The 21,476-nt window shown below is 35.5% G+C and overlaps 3 protein-coding genes and 1 pseudogene across 9 annotated transcripts; 3 read left to right on the forward strand and 1 right to left on the reverse strand.

Moving 5' to 3' along the window:
* Nucleotides 1–285: 285 nt before the first annotated feature.
* Nucleotides 286–7,385, forward strand: LOC18599170 (carbon catabolite repressor protein 4 homolog 1-like). 2 transcript variants are annotated; one of them, XM_018121990.2, is made up of 12 exons: nt 286–1,152; nt 2,856–3,609; nt 4,193–4,279; nt 4,364–4,447; nt 4,525–4,611; nt 4,706–4,792; nt 5,835–5,888; nt 5,979–6,070; nt 6,177–6,291; nt 6,488–6,632; nt 6,784–6,938; nt 7,017–7,385. In XM_018121990.2, the coding sequence occupies exons 1-11, from the start codon at nt 995–997 to the stop codon at nt 6,927–6,929; spliced, it is 1,809 nt and encodes a 602-aa protein (XP_017977479.1). In that variant the 5' UTR covers nt 286–994; the 3' UTR covers nt 6,930–6,938; nt 7,017–7,385. The 2 variants fall into 2 exon arrangements, with proteins under 2 accessions (XP_017977479.1, XP_017977478.1); XM_018121989.2 differs by having other exon boundaries at nt 287–1,152; nt 7,035–7,385.
* A 401-nt stretch (nt 7,386–7,786) lies between these two features.
* LOC18599171 (Bifunctional inhibitor/lipid-transfer protein/seed storage 2S albumin superfamily protein) lies at nt 7,787–9,015 on the forward strand. Of its 2 annotated transcripts, none has more exons than XM_018121231.2 (3): nt 7,787–8,179; nt 8,381–8,473; nt 8,660–9,015. In XM_018121231.2, exons 1-3 carry the CDS (start codon nt 7,843–7,845, stop codon nt 8,770–8,772), a joined length of 543 nt encoding a protein of 180 aa, XP_017976720.2. In that variant the 5' UTR covers nt 7,787–7,842; the 3' UTR covers nt 8,773–9,015. The 2 variants fall into 2 exon arrangements, with proteins under 2 accessions (XP_017976720.2, XP_007029080.2); XM_007029018.3 differs by having other exon boundaries at nt 7,791–8,179; nt 8,654–9,015.
* A 2,666-nt stretch (nt 9,016–11,681) lies between these two features.
* LOC108661994 (nuclear poly(A) polymerase 4 pseudogene) lies at nt 11,682–14,626 on the forward strand (annotated as a pseudogene).
* Nucleotides 14,627–14,859: 233 nt separating this feature from the next.
* On the reverse strand, nt 14,860–21,107 carry LOC18599174 (RNI-like superfamily protein). Of its 5 annotated transcripts, none has more exons than XR_001928261.2 (12): nt 20,873–21,107; nt 20,704–20,763; nt 20,455–20,538; nt 18,669–18,799; nt 18,480–18,555; nt 17,487–17,557; nt 17,081–17,167; nt 16,921–16,993; nt 16,771–16,838; nt 16,594–16,662; nt 15,680–15,771; nt 14,860–15,134 (listed from the first exon to the last, which is right to left on the reverse strand). XR_001928261.2 is itself a non-coding variant. In XM_007029021.3 (12 exons), exons 1-12 carry the CDS (start codon nt 21,029–21,031, stop codon nt 15,069–15,071), a joined length of 1,050 nt encoding a protein of 349 aa, XP_007029083.3. In that variant the 5' UTR covers nt 21,032–21,107; the 3' UTR covers nt 14,860–15,068. The 5 variants fall into 5 exon arrangements, 4 of the variants coding, with proteins under 4 accessions (XP_007029083.3, XP_088663010.1, XP_007029085.3 ...); XM_007029021.3 differs by having other exon boundaries at nt 15,680–15,785; XM_088806884.1 differs by having other exon boundaries at nt 15,680–15,794.
* Nucleotides 21,108–21,476: the final 369 nt, after the last annotated feature.

The raw sequence follows: 21,476 nt of genomic DNA on the forward strand, positions 1-21,476 counted from the left end.
AAATTTATGCTAGCATTTTCAATAATTATTGGAACGGCAATCCAATCAAAGAAACATTGAAAAGAAAAAGTAAACGAAGACATACATCATGTACTCAAAAGGAAAATTATCAAATTCCAAATAAGTATACCATGTTGGTGCCTAATATTTTAAGATTACAATAGAAAAGAATGAAAAGGAAAAGGAAAGAACAGATAAGTATTCATTAAATAAAGAGGTTAATAATATTATTATCAATTATATAAAAGCCACAAAAAAACCTAAGACTCCCTTACTCTCTCCCTTTCTTTAACTTGCTAATATAAAAAAGGAGCTCCCGAATAGAAAGGGGAAAACCCAAACCAAGCCACCCTTCCGCTCCACCACCACCACCACCATCACCACCACTCTCACCATGCCACCCGCCACTTAAAAAAAAAATAAATCCGTACAATTTGTTTTGGAAAACTAATTACTGCTAATTTTTATCTTTGGAAATTTCTTTTATTACTAGTATATATATATATATATTGTTTTTCTTCTCTATAAATATATAAAATAAACACTTTCCTTTTCACTTCCTCTGTAAAACCCTAATTATCATTCGATCTCTTTCTTTCCCTCTTTCTTTCCTTCGTTCTCCCAAAAATCTCAGCTTTTCTTTTTCGCTTCTTTCAATCTTTCGATCATTTCTTTTCGAAACCCTAAATCTTGTTACGAGATCTGTTGGTAGCTTTACATTTTTTTTTCTTGGAGATTATAATTGGCAGGTTTTCTAGGGTTCCTTTAATTGGAAAAGAGAGGGTGATTTTGGGTCAAGGCTGGCGGGTTTTCGGGTGAAGTAAATGGCGGATCCGCCTGGACTCCGCCCCTATAAGATTGCTAATCTTTTGGAAGACATTTCTTGTTTCGCTGCTGCTGTTTCTAGGTTTAGTGTGGGATTGGATTCGATAGGGTTGCAAAGCGGTGAACGTTGCGAACTGTGACAGACAAAGGAAGCCGGAGAAGTTAAAGCATGCTGAGCGTGCTACGGGTGCACCTCCCTTCTGATATTCCAATTGTTGGCTGCGAGCTCACGCCTTACGTGCTCTTGCGCAGACCGGACAAGAGCGTTACCACCGATGATGTGCCCGAGTTGGCCCCTCTTGATGGTCATTTCTTGAGGTACAAGTGGTAAGTGTTTTTTAATCCAATGAAAGTGTCATTTTTTAGCTATTTAATTGATTCTTGGGGGGTTTTGGTCATTTGGGTAGTTCTCATTTTAGCCAATTGGGGTTGGCTTAGCTTATTTGGTTCTTTTGAGTAAATATGTGAATCTTTTAACGGATGGTAAGTGTTTGAATTAAAATGAAAGGTTCTTCTTTTGCTTTATTATTGATTTTTGGGTTTTCTTTTGGTTTGGTTAGTTGTCATTCTGGCCAATTGATTTTGAGCTAGTTTTTTGGGTGTGATATTGTTTTCTTGCTTTTAGTAAATAAGCGAACTTCTTTTTGTGGGTGGGTGGTAAGTAATTGCTTAGAGAAAACTTCTCAGCCTCTTTTGCTTATATATTGATTTTTGGGGGCTTTGGTCTTTTTTGGTAGTTCTCAGTTTAGCCAGTTGGGGCTTGAGCTAGTTTTATGGGGTTTGATAGTATTTGATTTTTTTTTTTAGAAAATACAATATATGTAAACTTTTCTGTTGGGTGGTTATATATAATTCCACCGGGGGATATGTGGAATCGAGGTTTATGAGTTGAGCCTTTCTGCCCGTGCATTTGGAGATGGTGTGATTGCTTTTGACTTGATTGTGATCTGCTTTTTGTTACTCTTATGTACTGGATTTATCTTGTATGTAGAGTGATGTAGTTTTGTAATTTTTGAAGGCCTAAGAAGTAGTTTGTTGAATTCGGTTTTGACTTTGAGTTTCGTGCCATTTTATTTGGTTTTTACTTGAATTTAGTTCACGCTGCTTTTTAACAGCAAAAAGGAAAGTAATTGCAATCGAACTCTTTGTCATTATCTGCTATCTTTGCTTAAATTGGAATTACACATCATAGATACAACATGTTGTGATGACTAGGCTCTATGAGCTAGAATGTTCTGTCATTTATTATTGTTAGGGGTGTTTTCATTATCTTGACCATCCTGGCACCACTATGTCTGTGAAGCTTCTAAGAACATTCCAATTTAGATTGAGAAGTACTACACTTAATTCTTGGTCATAGAAAGAAAAGATCATTCCGCTAAAAGAGCGGATGCATAATAATTACCCAATGTTGTCTGTTGCAAAAGTACTGATGAGGCATTTAATATGTTACTGACAATGTTAAACTTCGCTATTTGGAGTAAAGCATGGGTGGACCAAGTAGGTATATTTGCATTCTGAAAATTATTAAAGACCCCTTAAAAGGTAATAGAAAGATATAGTAGTTGCTTTATGTTCCATCAAATGATCCCAGAACTGTACCCTTAGGTTTTGACATCAGTTACATGTAGCAATATAAAAAGATGATTAATGTCATTTGAATTGATCGATCATTTAGTTAGTTCTTGGACGGTATTTAGATCTTTTTTTGGTAAGACAAAATTTTTAACTACTATGGGATACTATATCTGTTAATGATGGACACATGCTTTGAGTGCGTTATAGTTTCTCTAAACTTTGAGATGAGGATATTATGCATACTTATTGTACTTGCTGGACTTTTGCATCAGAAGGAGGTTATTTTGACTGTATCTTGTGCGCCTATTTTTCTCTTTTAAAATCGTTTCATTAGATTGTGTTGTCTGCTTGTGAAATTAAGTGGCATTTATATAATAAGTTGATTGCTTAAAATTTTCCGTTTGTACTACCTGTCTGACACATGTTGCTCCTTTCTTGGGTCTGTTTTGCAGGTATCGTATACAAAGTGATAGAAAAGTTGCTGTCTGTAGTGTACATCCCTCCGAGCAAGCCACGTTGCAGTGCCTAGGTTGTGTTAAGGCTAAAATACCTGTTGCTAAAAGTTATCATTGCTCTCCTAAATGCTTCTCAGATGCATGGCAGCATCACCGTGTTCTACATGACCGTGCTGCAAGTGCTGTAAACGAAAATGGAAATGAGGAGGAAGAGATATTTGGCCGTTTCAATAGCTCAGGATCTGGAGTTATTAATGCTAGCTTAACTGGTTCGGCGTCAAGCACTAGCTTGACCAATGGCTCAACACCTCTATACCCTGCTGCAGTTACACAGAGAAGTGGTGGTGAAACCTGGTTTGAAGTTGGACGCTCTAAAACATATACACCAACAGCAGATGATATTGGCCATGTTCTCAAGTTTGAGTGTGTTGTCGTAGATGTGGAAACTAAACTACCTGTGGGACATCCCAATACTATTTTGACTTCTCGTGTTATTCCAGCACCTTCCCCTAGTCCTCGGCGCTTGATCCCGGTGAGCGGAGCTGATATGATGGGGCATCTAGATTCAGATGGCCGTATTTCCTCCTCTGGAACGTTTACTGTTCTGTCATACAACATTTTGTCTGACTCATATGCCAGTAGTGAGTTATACAGTTATTGCCCTTCATGGGCTCTTTCTTGGCCATATCGCAGACAGAACTTGTTGCGGGAAATCGTTGGTTATCGTGCAGACATTGTCTGTCTTCAAGAGGTAATAATTTCAATTGTCATTGATTATAGCTATTATGATATCTGATTTTGCATTTTTGGAGTTTCAGTTTGGAAAATTCTATTGAGAACTTTCATTTTGAACTGAGACACAGCTTTGACATTTACTGCATGACTAAAATTGCTTCTATATCTAATGTTTACTATTATACTTTGGGTGGAGAGATATGATCTTATGCACTTTCATAAGTCTTAATTTAGATCTGGGTTTTTGCTTAGTTTTATTCCCTTTGTTTTTCCTTTCAGATGCAAAGTATATATATGCCTAAAAGAGTTTTTTTTTTTTTTTTTGAAAAATGCCTAAAGGAGTTTATTTGCCGCCATAATTTGTTGATTTAAGAGTGAAGATACTGTATGTGCAATGCTAATAAGTAAATTATTTTTTACCCTTCTTCAATTTTTGTTAATAAAGCATGTAGATTTTAGAAAACAAAGAGTTGAAATGGCAAGCAATGATTTTGGGTATCAGTAGAATAATCTCATCATTAACCATAAATCGTCTTCAGCCTTTGGGCATCTACTGAAAATTGAGCATGCCTCAATTTCAACTGTTCTCATCTTTTCAGGTGCAAAGCGACCATTTTGAAGAATTTTTTGCCCCTGAGCTGGACAAACATGGGTATCAAGCTTTATACAAGAGGAAGACTAATGAGGTTGCTTGAGAACTCCATGATTCTCGTCTCACTGGTTTAGTGATATTACTGTTTTATTTATAATTATGTTGTTGATCAATGCAGGTTTATACTGGAAATACCCATACAATTGATGGCTGTGCAACATTTTTCCGTAGAGATAGATTTTCCCATGTCAAAAAATATGAGGTTTGGAAGTATTTCTAATGGGGTATATTGATTTATACATTTTTTTTCATTTAAAGTAAATCATGCCGTTATTGCAGGTTGAATTTAATAAGGCTGCTCAATCTTTGACTGAGGTTGCAGTTCAAACTACTCAGAAGAAAGCTGCTTTAAATCGATTGGTTAAGGTAATATATATTCACTGCTAATTTGGATCTATATGCATTCTTTTATGGTACTAATTTCTCCAATGCTATCATGTAAATTCTTTTTTGTCTGCAGGATAATGTTGCTCTAATAGTGGTTTTGGAAGCAAAGTTTAGTAATCAGGGAGCTGACAATCCTGGGAAGCGGCAGCTTCTTTGTGTGGTAAGGATTGTTAATGGTTTTCTTCTATGCTATATCTCTATTGCCTTCTCTAATTGCATGATTTTGCTTTCATGCCATATTTATGATCAAGACATGACTGTATTGCTAGTGTATGATACTAACATATCAGTGGTGATTGTTATTCCATTATTAGCTTTGGTGATCAGGGTAGTGGCAATTGGTTTGCCCTGAAATCCAACAGGATGTTTGAGACTAATTTTAGCCATATAGTCTTGAATTCAACTAATGGGTTAAGTTACCTCGATTTTGTCTTGTATAATCTGAAACGAATTACAATATAGCAAGTTTAGCACCATCTTTTAGACATGCTATAGAGAAGTAATTTTTCTTTGTCTGCCTAGGTTTGACTGAAGTAACCTATGGTTTGGTTTCATAAAACTCAAAGTGCCTAATCTTTTGCTATTAAGTCCTGTCAATTGGTGGGGTAGGCAGGTTGGTTTGTCTAGACCCATATAGTGGTGTAAACGATTCTGTGGGCTGCAGGGGGCAGGCTGCTTGTGATGCAGAAATGTAATGTACTCTAAAGGTTCATAAGTGTACCTATATTTGAATAATAGAATTTTGATCTTTTACTGAACTGATATAAATTGGTCAGTGGGAAAGTTTGCTTGTGAATAACTATCACATTCTTGCAATTAGAAATGTCAGAATCCCATAAACTTTGCCATGTTTCATTATGACTAATTAAGTTCCGAATTGGTTTAGATTGTTTTGATTATTATGTGCTCTCTCTCTCTCTCTCTCTCTCTCTCTCTTGTATGTGCAATTTGGATCTTTTAGTCCCCATCTACTTACTCCTTTCCCCCTTCTTTCCATTTTTTATTTTTTAAAACATAGAATGGACATGATGAACTTACTCATCCCATCTGAAAGTGAGGCTATTCTTTGCAATTACACTCATGATAGTATACTCATCTAAATGATTATATTTACTTGTTTATTCACAATTGCTGCAACTCTTTCATAGTTTCTTTGTGCATCATGTAATTGTTTCTTACTTTTCATGGTTTTGGGAATACAGGCAAACACACATGTAAATGTTCAACAAGAGCTAAAGGATGTCAAAATCTGGCAGGTTCTAATTTTTCTTTAGTGTGTATAATTAGTTATACGAACATGTTTCAGTAATTCAAAATAATCACTCATTTTTTTTAATGATAATTAGGTGCATACTCTCTTAAAGGGCTTGGAAAAAATAGCCGCAAGTGCAGACATTCCAATGTTGGTGTGTGGGGATTTTAATTCAGTTCCTGGAAGGCAAGTCCATTATCCTGTACATAATGTTAGATTATTTAGTGCCTTAGATCAGTTTTATTCGCATTAGCCTTTTGCTTAATTAAATGTAGTGTTGAATTCTGTGCAGTGCTCCCCATTCACTTCTTGCTATGGGAAAGGTAGATCCACTACATCCAGATTTATTGATAGATCCTCTTGCAATTTTGCGTCCTCACAGCAAGTTGACTCATCAGTTGCCATTGGTAAACTCATTTCCATTAATGAACTGCTTCAAGTGTGGTTGCTTATGTTTTTACCCTACCATCATTGCTAATATGATGTTTTGGTAGTGGTTTAAAAAAAAAAAAAAACAAAGGAAACAGCCCTTAGTGTAAAAAGGGGCGAGGGTGTTAAACATTATTTAGGCGTTATGTTTGACAAAATAAGTTTGTTGAACAGGTTAGTGCTTATTCATCCTTCGCAAGAGGTGTTGGTCTTGGTTTGGAACAACAGAGAAGAAGAATGGACCCCACAACTAATGAACCGTTATTCACAAATTGCACTAGAGATTTCATCGGCACCCTAGATTACATATTTTACACAGGTGGGCATTTTTGTAATAATTGACTGATTGGATGGTGCATACACAATTTAATTTTTCTGAATATCTTTCCTCTAGATTTTTATGTAATTAGATGTTTGATGTGAATTTTAATATTTGAAGTTGCTCATGAGTATTTGCTTTGTGGTTTCAGCGGACTCTTTAACAGTGGAGTCCTTATTGGAACTCTTGGACGAGGATAGCTTGAGGAAAGACACAGCCCTACCGTCTCCAGAGTGGTCGTCCGATCATATAGCACTGCTAGCTGAATTTCGGTGCATGCCTAGGCCTAGACGCTGACACTTTAAGGTATGCTGTTACTATCCTTGATTTATCTTGGCGGCTGCCACTATTGATATTGAATCACAAAACATGTATCATATCAAGCTGCTGCATGTTGTATAGGTCTTGGAGACGCCCAAGAAAATGGCCCAGAGAAGCCGATGGATACAGATAAGTTATTGTAAGAATGGTAGATCGTGCTCCCTGTGTTTTAAGGTATCTCTTTGAGGGATCCTTGCTGTGATCTGCTGCTTTGTACTATGTCACACCTTTGTTTCATAGAAAATCATTATGCCTTTGTCAATTTCTTTTCTTTCTTTTTTCAATAGAAATGTCCACCGGCGCAGTATAATTAGTCAATTGTCCTGTACTTTAAATTCCCTACAAAAAGCAAGTGGCCCTCCTCCTTTCATCTTAAGTTCCATGTTGCATTTTCGTCTCCGAGGAATAATATTCAATTTTTTTTCCTTTTGCTTCTCTCTTGCAAGTTGCAACCGTAATTCAATTGGCATGATCGATCTCTCTTGCGATAGGTCGTTATAATACGCTCGTTTAAGCAAAAATAATCTTTAGACTTACGAATGGTTAAACAAGTTATATTTTTGAGGTTTCGGTTGCCAATGACCGTCAATGCCTACTATTTTCAACTTTACAATCAACTATGGTCCAATCACGCTCCATTCTGTAACCAAAAGTCAAAAGCAATTTCATAATCACCTACACTAGTTCAAATATAATTGGTTGGCAGTCGAACTTGCTCTTTTAAGTCAAAGGCAGGCCTATCTTTCCATATCCCAAAACTCTAAAATCTACAAGGGAAAATGACTCCTCTTTTTCACCAAATCAAGTTCGTGTTCTTGCCATGTATATAACTCATTTCCCTTACAACTTGAAGCGCACCTCGCTCCTCACTTCTCCTTATCTCTCCGTAATGGGGGTTTTAAGCAGTGTTAGATCAACCCTTTTTTGCTTCATATTCCTGATACTGCTGAGCTGGGTAAGCTCAGACTGGGCTGAAGACAAAAAAGAATGTTCTAACCAACTAGTTGCTCTCTCAACATGCATCCCTTTTGTTGGTGGAAACACTAAAGTTCCTGATTCCACCTGTTGCACTAACCTAAGAAAAAAAATTAACCAGACCAAGAAGTGTTTGTGCCTCCTGGTTGCGGATCGAAACGACCCTGACCTTGGTTTCAAGGTCAATGCCACCCTAGCCTTGATCCTTCCTTCCATTTGCCACGCTCCATCTAATGCTTCTGAGTGCCCAGGTACACCACTCCACTTGCGTTACATTTTTCCATTTTTAACAAATGTCCCTTAAAGGGTTTAAATATGTGATTTCCTGTCTCAATATTGTAGTTTTTCGTTATTTGTGGTTCAGAAATATCAAAGCAGAAGCAAATAAATCCAGTCAGTAAACATCCATCTCTTGATTTTATCATTTTACTATACTTTCTGTTTTCTTGCAGAGCTTCTTCACTTGCCTCCAAACTCAACAGATGCTCAGGTTTTTGAGCAATTTGCTGCCACATTCGAGGAGGGTAATAGTAGCGCAGTGGACGGTAATCCTACCTTCCAAGTCATAATATATATAGTAAATACTAGTTTAGTTAGGATAAATGTCTAGAGCTATACCAGTTATCAGTACAAAGTTATCTCCAATTCTTCTTGTGTTTTTGGCGGTCGTATTATTATTATTATCATCATTGGTATTGATTCTGTTTCGCGGTTGTAACATTTAGTTACAGGCACCTCTACAAGTTCAAGCTGCAGCGTGAGGGAAGAAGGATGGGTTGGCGTGTGGAAGATTGGGAGGATTTTAACATGGCAACTCTTATCAATCTATATTATAGATATGTAGACAGAACCCTAAGCAATCATGGGGAAGGGGAGGGATCCATGAAATGGCAGTTCCCATTGCCTGGATGGTTGGAAGGACTTTATCCAAATTTCTTATGTATTGTCTGAAATACAGATCAAAATGCTTAATTAATCACAAAGCTTGATCTATCAGTTCTGAATTCAGCAGTGTGGCGATATCAAATAAATTTCACTTGGTTATTTGAATATAGTGTGCTCTGCAACTGTTACCCAAATGACAAAATAGCCTCATGTATTCCAATTTTTTTTAAAGTAAAATATCCTAACTCTCTAACTTTTAATTATAATTTTACGTGATTTTATTAATTTTTAAAATAAACATTCGATCTCAACAAAAATTTTCGTTAAAAACATAAATCCAACCGTTAATTTATTATTAATATTTTCGTTAATTTAATGATGTGACAATATTAAAAAGTCAATTTTACCTTTCCTTCATTTTTTAAATTATCATATTATAAACTATAATTTTTATTTTTATTTTTTTTATTTAAAAAAATAAAAAAAACCTGTCGATACCTCTTCGCCTCTAGTCAAGGAGTGTCAGATCCGGCCTCCCTCCCCTGGGCGCCCCTGGGGAGCACCGATCTGGGACCATGGATCGATGCTCCCTGAGGAGCACCCAACGTGATGCTCCTTAGGGAGCACCATTCGCGTGTGCTCACCAGGCAGCACAGATCCAGTGGTCTTTGGGTATCTGTGCTCCCTAGAGAGCACTAAAGTTGGTGCTCTTTGAGAAATCCGATCGGATCTAAGACAGATCCGGTTACGAGGTGGTTGATTGGAGTAGAGAATATCATTGGTCAGCCTAAAAAACGTAATGAAAAGAGAAAGATATTTTAGATATTTCAGTTTAAATATTAATATTGTTTAATTATTTGAGATGAAATATTTATTTTACAAATTAAGGAATCTCTATGTAATTACAATTAAAAGTTAAAAGTGAAAGAGTATTTTATTTTTATTTTTTTTATGCCCTGAATAACTTATACCAGCAATAAGCATCCCTGAAACAAATAGCATGATAGAATAATTGGCATTCCAAAAAGAAACACATAAATGAGTAATGATAATCCAGGGGTTCAAGGCTTATCCTTTCAGGACATGTATGGAGGAATATGTTGGTCACCCGAAGGTGGCCGAAACCCCTTTATCTTAACCAAACACTTATAAGATAAGCACAACAAGGGCATACAATCTCAATTCCATGTGAAACTTCCACGTTTAGCATTTTACAAGTGAGGAAGCCAAAAGAAGTGTTGTGAGTCATATATAGTCAGTCAGAAAAAATTAGAGAAAAAGATCTTCTCTATAGACCAGTACAAGGCAAACTATCTGGTCAATTTTTTTTGGAAAAACTTTCATAAAAGACATTTACATAGAGTAGAAGGTTGAGAAAAACATGACCATCCTGCATCCAAGTGCAGCAAAAACAAATTTACAGCACTATGAAACTCTTGTCTAGACCCAAGTCACCCAGCAACCCCCACTTAGTAAGCTTGCCAGGCCGAGGACAGGCCTATACAAAAACTGAGAACTCTCCAAACCAACTCTACCAACTCCAATACACCATGACAACAATGGCCTACCATTTTAACTCACAACCTGCCTCAATCATTGTTTGAATTATTTGAAAAAAAAAATAATAATTTCGAAGACATAAATAAAATATTTATTAAAATTATGAAAATGACAATGTAATGATGTTATCTATATAATAAATGAACAGAAATATTTTTTCGTTATAAAAAGTTGTTCTGTTTATAATACAATTATTCAAAAGTTGTTTTCTTTTATAATATAACTATTAAAAAATTATATTTAATAACCTTTCATAAAACAAGTATTAGAAAAATTATATTTAATAAGGTAATTATTTATAAATCTTTGATCACAACTTGTCATTAACAAGGTCAACATTAACAAACTAACAATTCCCCACTAGTTTGAAATATTGGTTTTTCCTAAAATATATATATATATATTATTTTTACCTTTTACACAAATAAATATTACACATACAAGAAGATATCTCTTGATTTTGGCTATCAATTAGCGAATATATCTTAGAACCTTAACGAAGTAGATGGTGTCCACAAATTGAACCTCGATTCTTAATGTTAGAATTGAAGATATATCACACATAATATTCATTTATATTTCTGTAAATGGTCATTCACTTTTTAACACCATAATGGCCATGTGCTTATCTTGTTCATAATAAACATTTACAAGAGAATCCCCAAATTCTTCTTGTTGAAATGACACCACTCCTTATGTTTATGTAGGTGGAGTTTTCATTAATGTCTCCATTGCTCTTAGACATTTTCTTTCCATAATATAATACTCAAATTCCATTAAGAGTATAAACTCAACCTCTATAAGCAATGGACGGCATTATCTTTAAATAAGATTTGGAGGAATAGGTTCTAACAGTGCATCATAGACATATAACAATAACTTGCTTTTACCTATTGAACTTTGTAATTAAAGGTTACTAACTAAAAGTTGTATTGGTGTCTAATAAAGGTCTTAAACTTATACTTTTTGTAGTACTACTTACAAACTCACTTGGTAAACCTTTTATCAAAGGATTTGCCAAATTACTTGCAAATTGAACTTACTGCACTAGAAATTAATTCTATAATATAATCACATTTTAAACTAATATGTTTAGATTTTTCATTATAGACTTACATATATGCTCTAGACATTATAACAGTACTATCACAATATACAGAAATGATTGATATCGGTTGAAGTTACAACTTTATATCTAATAATAAATCTTTCAATCATTCCGCTTCTTTTCTTGTTACAGCTAAACTTATAAACTCAGATTTTATTTTTGAATGTGATATGCAAGCTTATTTCTTAGATGTTCAACTAATGGCACCACCTTCTAATATAAATATCCATCCTAAAATGAACTCATTATCAGTTGCACTAGCTTTCGTTGTTGACCAATCGTTCAAGAATCGAGCGGTTTAAGTGATAGATAGAGACAGAGATGGTGAGTTCAGAGGCATTGATATACAAAGCTGATATCTACGGTAGGTCCCACCAAACTTGATAAACAAAGAAATCAACAATTAAAGAAGTTTTTTGTGGAAGCTGGGCTATATGCGAGCCAAGAAGAAGCTGCAAAGAGAGAAGTTCTCAGTCGAATTCAAGATCTTGTAACAAATTGGGTGAAGCAACTTTACTCGTTTGAGGGGTTACACAGATCAGATGGTTGAAGATGCTAATGCAGTCCTTTTTACTTTTGGTTCTTATCGACTTGGGGTGTAAGGACCTCGCTTTGACGTAGATACCTTATGTGTGGGATCATCCCATGTGAACCGAGAGCATGATTTCTTTTTTGTACTTCACAGTATCTTGACAGAAAGGGTAGAAGTTACAGAATTACAACTGGTTCTAGATTCTCATATCATTGTAACGAAATTTAAGTTTGATAGGATATCGATTGACCTTCTTTATGCAAGAATCTCCCTTCTGGTTGTGCATCAAGATCTTGACATTCGGTATTTTACAATGTTGATGAGCTTACTATTCGAAGTCTTAATGGCAGCCGAGTTGTAAATCAAATTTTGAAACTAGTTCCAAATGTTGGGTTATTTTCACACAACACTCCGATTTCTGAAGTTCTGGGCTAAAAGGCATGGCGTTTACTCCAATGTGATTGGATTTCTTGGTGGTGTTAATTTGGCTCTTCTTGTAGCTCAAGTTGGCTAGCTTTATCCTATTGCAGTTCCAAGTGTGCTTGTTTCACGAATTTTTAGGGTCTATACTCTATGGCGTTGGCCAAAACCGATTATGCTTTGCGCAATTGAAGGACATCAACTTGGATTTTTTGTATGAGATCCTCGTAAAAATCCTTGAGATAGGACTCATCCTATGCCAATAATTACGCCTACCCATCCATGCATAAACTGTAGCTATACCATGTCCACAAACACCCTTCGAGTCATGATTGAGTGATTCCAATATGGTAACAACATTTTTGAGGAGATTCAGCTGAATAGAGTAAAATGGAGTGCTCTGTTCAGGGACGGATACATAACGAGGCATGGGGGTGCTTGCTCCCCACCATTGAAAATTTTCTAATTTTTTATATGTATATTTTTTTTCAAAAACAAGTGCCCTCTGTGTTTTTCTCTCAATCTTCCGTCAAAATGAAACAGATATCATGGGCTTATGCTTATCATTTATGGGAACAGACCAATACTCCAAGGATTGATCCACCAATAACTAATAAACACTAATTAAGTAATCTATAGAAATATGACTTATAAACCCAAGAGGCTAAGACAATGACGGCATGACTCAAGATAAAACAAAATATATTATAAAAATTATTAAAAAATTACATTTAAGTGATAAAAGTTAAAAAAAAAAAACATGATTCAACTGCAACAGGTGAAAAGTCACTTTCAACTATGAACATCATAAAAAATAGGCTTAGGAATAACATAGAAGATGATTTTCTTATTGACTGCATGATTACTTATATTGAAAGAAAGATCGTTGAAGTTTGACACAGATTCAATTATTGATAAATTTTATAATATAAAAAAACATCGTGTTTAACTTTAATAAATTACAAAAAGTATGTTACGTATATACTTTTTAACTTACACTTTTTATATACACGAACATGATAGCTTTTTTAATTTTTACCCCTCAGTAGTTTAATCTTAGAACCGTCCCTGGCTCTGTTTGAACCATATAATTTCTTCTAAAGCTAGAAAGACTACCTGCAAGTTGACACTGTTGCAGCGGATGGCGATGACTTGCATGCTTGGAAAAGGTTGGGTGGAATCACAGCTAAGGAAGCTGTCTTTGATGATTGAGCGAGGCACTTATGGCAAGCTGTAGTGCCATCCTTATCTTCATGAGTTTGTAGATGCAGCTAAGCCATGTGCCCACTGTGCCTTCTTTATAGGTATACAAAGGAAACAAGGGGAAATAGTTCAGAAAGGTCAACCGTTTCATATACGAGAGTCGATTGATGAATTCCGACTTTAAGCATCTACATGTTTTGGAACCTAGGATGAAAATCTTTATATCATATGTCCGTAGAAAGCAGCTTCCGACTTACGTTTTTGTTATATGGTTATAAACGTCCTAGGAATCCACGGGTCACTCCCCACCAGCAGTCTCTTAAACTTTCTCACCACAATGTTATTGCTTGTACTGAATCTGGTGTGAAATGCCTTAAAAAGGAAAAAGGATCCTGATGGAGAAAATAATGAGCATAGTAAGCCGGAGAAACGGCAAAATCCTGATGGGAGAAAATCTGAGGTTATTAGTTGTGAGCTTAGCAGAATGTCTTCAGTTTGTTGTACATCCGATCTAGATGAACTGAATGGAGTTGCTGAAGAGAATGCATCATCTAATTCCAACGTTATCAGCTCTTGCTCAAATGAGGATATTGGGAATGAATGTACGGCAGGCAACAGTGAAGGAACAATGGAGATATTGATAATGGGAGCATATAAGGAAGTAGTAACCCAGCATCTTCTCAAAGTGATCCGTGTGATGCAGATTTGAAATCTTCTTTGGAAGATGACCATGTTGTTCACAACAAAGATTTTGAAGATGGATTGCAGAAAGAGTTGGTGCATAATGCTGCGGTTGGTGTGGTTCTTAAGTCTACTAATGGAGTTGAATCAGAAAGCGTGCAGAATACCATGATAAGGTTGGGTTCGAAGTCCACGGCATGAGAGATTAGTTATTTGGTTGTGATATGTGCCGGTTGTGGTGGGATGACTGTTGGTCCGTGGGATTTTTTTGGCCATTCTAGGGAGCTTGTCATATTTCTGAGTCTCTGATCTGATTATGTTTTTTGTTTTCTCTTTCATATACATAGAACAAGCCACGACAGGGAGCTTCGTGTCCTGCATGTGCTCTGCTGCTTCACTATCACACAATGGGTAGTTTTTTGTAAACTTATTCTTAGTAATGAAACTATTACAATTGCTTTTCAAAAAAAAAAAAACCTAAACAAAAAGATCAGAAGATCTGATTCTGTGAAGTACCAAAATGTTCTTTTTTTCCCCATCCCTTCTGATGTCCAAATTCAATTGAGGCTCACTTAAACAAAAGCAATTAATTGCCATCGTTACATTTTCTTTTTCATGTCTAAACAACGACAACTGATTCTCTCTTTTACATGACAGGCCTTACCTCATTTAACATAACACCTTTGAAGGAGGCATCCTTGCTTTAATGCGTGCGTATGTGTAGCTGCTTCACACCCATTAAACCACCGCATCAGCTATGCACTTTGAAGCAACTCAGATATGGGAACAACTGGAGTAAATCATCACGGCTTCGTCTCTGCAACAGACATTAATATAGGGTTGGCAAAACAATTTGACAGACATCATTGGAAAAGCACTGTGCATGCCTTGCATTAACTATAAATAATACTTAGAGAGAAGAAAATTAGTTAGATTTTTGAGACGTGGAACTCCTCAAGGGATGCCATGATGAGCAAACAGGTCTGTCAGGTTTGAGCACGCTCATAAATGGATACAATTCACAAATGGACACACATTTGAGCATTCCCCAGTAAAGTTTCCAGCTGTGCATATTTTTTTTCCCTAGTAAAGTTTCCACAGTATAAAGTTTACAGCTGTGCATATTACAGCCCAAACATAACTTTAACTTCAATCTGAATTTAACCTTCGTGCTTTCCCATCCTTTATGCAGTGGTATGTTCATCTACCTAAGAGTAGAAAGATATCTAAAACCAACGGTATTTTTCTTTCATAAGCTTACAACAATAAAGATTCTCGACAAGAAATAACTGCTATAATTTTCCTATAAATAACCAGATTACAGGCACAAGGCCTTCTAGGGAGAAGAAAATAGTCGTTTACCTTAATACCAATACATCCATTAACATCAAGAGTCGTGATTGTATTTGAGCAAAACTTGGAAAGGGCCTCAAGGCACTTGTCAGTTACCCCAACTATCCCAAACAAACTGCAAGGCCTCAGTAATAAAAACTTTTAACATGAGATGAATTTAAAGGCAGCAGGGTGACTCGCATAATCAAACATATCAGCATCAAATGCTCATGTGCTTATAAAAATAACCATTCTCACATCTGCACATGTTCCCTATAATCTTCAGCTAAATGTTAAAATCAGTCGGGATATCACTCATCAACTTATAATGAGATATGACTAATTGCTTCATGCTCTTGTTTGAAGAAATTTGTAATAATTTGTTGCCCCTGAATTTTGATGTATATAGTACATGCTAGTGAAATATCCATTAATGTAAAAAAATACACAAATAATTAATGAATAGCTCTCAACATGTCCAAATATAGATTAACAACAGAATGACTAGATATTCTCACTTGTTATCGTTTTAAATATGCATTAAAATTCTTTTGCTGTTACTTCAGTTTGTCACAACTGAGTCCAAGACACATCATGCCCAGTTTGTTAAGAATCACCAGGGGGGTTGGAGGGCACTGAGGCAACCATGCTTGAACTCTTTGAAGTATGACACCACATCAATAGGCCTGAAATCTATCTTGGTGCAATAATGACACTTTAATATAACTGCTTCAACCAGTGTCATATACAAGAGTGTGTCTAGTGCCTTCTTTTGTTATTTATTATCAGTCACATTAAAACTCAAGTCTAAAAAGGATAGAGAGATATTAATATGCATAATTTTAAAATATATATTAATAAGACTTAGAAGACAACATTTTAAGGCATGCAATAGCTGTTATGGTTCTTCCAAATTAAATAATATTTCTCTCATCAGGATTTACCTGAGAAATTCAAGAGAGGTGCAACCTTCAGCAATTGCTATGACCCCCACATCAGTGACACGTACACACCTGTTAAAAAAAATAAAAATAAATAAATAAAGGAACACTGGCTTTTATATTGTATCATATCACCTTCCCGCTAGACAGATTTGAATACGAAATTTGAAATTCACTTACCATGTTAAATTGAGAGATACAAGATTCTTGCATTTAGCTATACGGGAAAGTCCTTCATCTGAGAGATTCTGGCAACCAAATGTTTATTCGTAGTGTCAATTTCCACAAACTGCATCCAATTAAAACTATTTCAAAAACCTCAGTTTTTACCTGTGCACCACACAAATCTAGGAATCTTAGATGAGATAGAACAGATATCTTCTTGTAAGTTTCATCTGTGAAGCTGCACAAGCAATGAAGGACAGTGACACAAGTTAAGAACCATGACAAAAAAAGAACCAAGATTACAATGTGAGGACATGTAGCATACCTGGAAAGTGCATAAAGATTTAAACTTCGGAGAAAGGAACACCTAATCAATATTTGTTGCAAGCCACTATCTGTCATCTTGACACATCTGGGTACAACCAGATCATCACAGGACATAAGCACCATCAGTAGGTATAAAAACCAGCAGTATTCGATGACAATCTTCAAAAAGCTAAGTGGCAATAACATTAACTGAGAAAAGAATCATATTCTTTGTGCAGACAAGCTTGCATCACAACTACTGACAATTATCATCTAGCCACCACCTTTTTAAAAAGGGTGATTGCCCAAAAGATAACTGAGAAAGTAGCAGCATCACTCTTTATGATATGTAAAGACTGATACCAGAGATTATTAAATCCTATGAACAACACCCAGTAAAACCTAAGCAAAGCAGATTAACATACCTAGTCAGATTCAACGACTCCAACTCTTGGTAATGGTCAGCTACTAATTGCAAACTTCTCTCTGATAAATTCTGCGATTGTCACATGAAAGTAATCCATTCAAAGGAAATCCAACATGATACTATAGACTAATTTGCAGAACTGAATAGCGACTACAATATACAATCACAAACAACTTAAAAGGAGGAAAACAAATTTATAAAAGTTTCCCGGTAAAGCTATGAACCAAGCCTGTTGCACAACAAACCAGGTAATGGCACAAACAACAAACCTTTTTCATGTTGAAAGAAAAACAAGTTTCCAGTTTACATTTGAGCATGTTTGGATGTTCAATCAACTGACTACAAAAGCACAATATGTTACAGGGAAATCTAATAAAGAAGGCATATTATGCGTTAACAATTTAAATGATGAACACAATCTCTTTTCATTATCCATCATTAACCACTCCAATATTATGCTCAAAATCATAGGCCATTACATCTTTTGTGCAGCCTCAAGTTGAGAATCTTTATTTTCTTCCATTTCTGTTGTTACAAAAGCACCTAGATATGGACTAACTCATTGAGTAATAATGCAATTTTTTGTTGTTTTTGTAAGTCAAGCATCTCTGTTGTTTTTGTAAATAAATCATCTCACCCCTCTTTTAATTATAATTGGCACCATCTCAACTTTAGTGCATTTCTTTTCCCTTAAATTATTTCTCACTGACCCACTCTTCATTCATCAGAGAATCCTTATTTCAGCAAAAAAGATCAGGTTGACAAACTTAATTCTTAAGAATGTCTGAGATTCACTCAATAAAATCACCCTTAGTTAAATTCATGCTTAAAAAACTGTATTGCAACCCTCAGGCAAAAGGCATTGCAGGACATACAAAACCAGATGTAGTGTTAATTACAGTCAAATTTGTGTCATCCTCTTTGATACTTATGTTTATAATGTAGTAGTTCAATAAAATGTAGAACCTGTATCAAGTTACTCATCAAATACCTTACAGCCACTTAAGTTTAAATCAATTATATGTTTGCAGTTCGTCACCAGATGCTTCACACCTATATCAGTTGCCCTGAAGCTCAATCCATATTAAGAGATGCATTAGAATTATAATATAATGAAAGATTGCTTATAAAAACATAAGTTAGAATATATCTGTACTAAATAAGGGAAATGAGAAAATACCTTACATTCCAATAGATAGAGAAAACCTTCAATTTATGACAACAACTAGTTATAGCTTCAATTCCTTTGTCAGATATCTTTTGACAGCCATTCAGATTTAAAGACTCAAGGCCTTGAAGTGAATCCAAACACTGAAATGCTTAAAATATTATGAAGAAAAAACTCAGGATATAATAAAACAATATTTAGAATTAACGACATGCTTCATAAGGAAGACAATTATAAATGAGGTGTGTGGAGGCTACTGATTTGAAAATCACACGAAATAAAAGTGATAGCATTGACTCACTCATAACTGATGGGCATTTCTTTGACTCAGCCACAACTCATGGTGAGTTCACTAACCTAGCCGCAACTCATGGTGATTTGCCCAAGACAAGGACACGTGTTGCAGCCGATGCCAAATTAGTGGAACAACTCTAGCTCATAAAAGAGAAATATTGGCCTATCGTCTTGTGATTTAATTCCTATTTATTGTTCCCCTTGTATCAAGGATTGTTTATCCATTCTTTCCACAAAGTTATACATGTAAACTATTATAAAGTTGTGAATGAAATTCTTTCTCTACACACAAAAACCGCAGAGAGTTTAAAACACCATCTGGTATCAGAGCAGTATAGAGAAAGAATGCTTTTCTTAACCCATCTATTTCTATGGCTTCCCTTGTGTCAACTTCCACTTTTGAAACCAAATACCCTTACCCATCAACACTTAACATAGGAATATTGTTTCCATCCATCTTACACCGTCAAACTATTTGCTTTGGCAAGTTAAAATCATGGGGCTCATTGAGAGCCAAAATTTGAATAGATTCTCATTGATGGTAGTTTCCCTGAACCAAGCAAGACTATCTCCTCCCCAGTTGGTGATGATACCAATGGCAAGAAGGAGATATTCAATCCGGAATATACTTTTTGGAAGGGATCAGATCATTTGCTGCCAGAATTGATTACTTCAACTCTGTCAAAGTCAGAGGAGACCCTCGGCCTAGTGGTGAGGCTTGAGAAATCAGCTGAAGTTTGGGCTGGCTTAGCTAATGCATTTGCCCAAGAATCTTTTGAACATGAATTATGGGTGAGTCAATGCCATCACTTTCATTTGCTTTGGATTGCAAATCAGTAGCATTTACAAGTAAGAATTCCACTATAGTGTTTAAACTCTCTACTGTTGTTTGTAGAGAAAGAATTTCAATCGCAACTTTCTAATAGTTTACATGTACAACTTTGTGGAAAGCATAGACAAAAACATCCTTGATATAAGGGGAACAATGAACAGGAATCAGATCACAAGATGAACAACCAACATTATCTGTTGACTATATGTGCTATAGTTGTTCCGCTAATTTTGTGCAGGCTACATAACGCGTCCTTGTATTTATCAAATCACCCTGGGTTGCAGCTGAGGTACTGACCATGTTAATTTTAAGGAGGGCATCCAACTTAAAAACCAATTAGCAATAGGTCGAGAAGCACTTATTACATTTTTGTGTCAGGGTACTCCAAATTTAGATGATGTGGAATTTCTTATTCACCGCTTCAAAAACACTCCCCTACACGTGTAGGGTTGACAGGCCTATTCTGCAACATGAACTTCGCACATAGGCATAACAAGACTATAATGAAGGGGCCAATGAACACGGGTAATGGCCCTGCTTTCATCAATTCTAAGGTCTCAATTGCGTTAATTCCATCCAACTGCAACCGATAAAATTCATCCTATTTCTTTCTAAAGTCTTCAATATAATAAACATATACAAACTTCAAACCAGAACTGCACAACAATTTACCTTGTTCTTAAGGATTTCGAGATGTCCGTCATCTATATCTCGTGCAAATTCAAGGCTTATTTGCTTCACATGCTGATATCTTGGCTACAAAAACAATGCAAAAGCTTTACTCACTTCAACACTATATGGCTACGCTTTCATCTATTTGCTAACAAAATCCACTGCTAAGCACTACCAACATTTAACAGATTGAAAAGAAAAAATTACAACTTTACAAATTAAAAAGAAAAAGATGATAAATTGACGAACCAGTGAAACAGCAGCTATAAGTCGATCTCCAGCATTATTCATCTCACGTAAATCAATAGCCTGGCAAAAAGAACAAAAACCCAGATCATAAAAGGCAATGAAAGGTCGAAACAAAATTTCAAAAAATTGTCTTTCTAATCTTAGAAAAGAGTATTGTTGAGAAAAGTACAAGCCAAAGGGAAGGGGAGGAAAGTAGAGTGCGGTGAAGCCAAGGGCTGACAAGAAGAAGAGAGATGAGGTCTCTTTGAGGAAGTCTTGTGCTCACTATTTTCATCACTTTCGGCACTGTTTCTTTGTTCCATAGTGATGTCTGCTCTTCTCCTTCCATCTTCTCTCACTTAACCAAAACTGATGTATTGTTGGCTTCTCCCCTTCTGCTCTTTCCTCAATCTAAACTTGTAATGTTCCTTTTTTCCATTTTGTATTATTATTTATAAAAGTTGTATTATTTAGAATAATAATCAATTTATTACAAAACAACTAAAATACTAAATATCCTTAAACTATCTGAAATTTTTCACATCAGACCCTACCTTTCTATTCTATTCAAAAAAAAAACTCTTAACCTATGATTTTTATTCAAATAAATAACAAAAAACTTACATATGACAAACATGACCTTAATCGTTATTAGATCTGAACCAACTAATATTTTTCACACTTATTATTGATAATGTGACTTTTACAATAATCATGTCTCAACCGACAATCTCATCATGTTAACATTTGGGTATTATTTAAATATAATAAAAGAATATAAATTTATATTAAAA

This window comes from Theobroma cacao, chromosome 5 (assembly GCF_053813885.1).
Source record: "Theobroma cacao isolate CCN51 chromosome 5, ASM5381388v1, whole genome shotgun sequence".
Taxonomy (NCBI): Eukaryota; Viridiplantae; Streptophyta; class Magnoliopsida; order Malvales; family Malvaceae; genus Theobroma; species Theobroma cacao.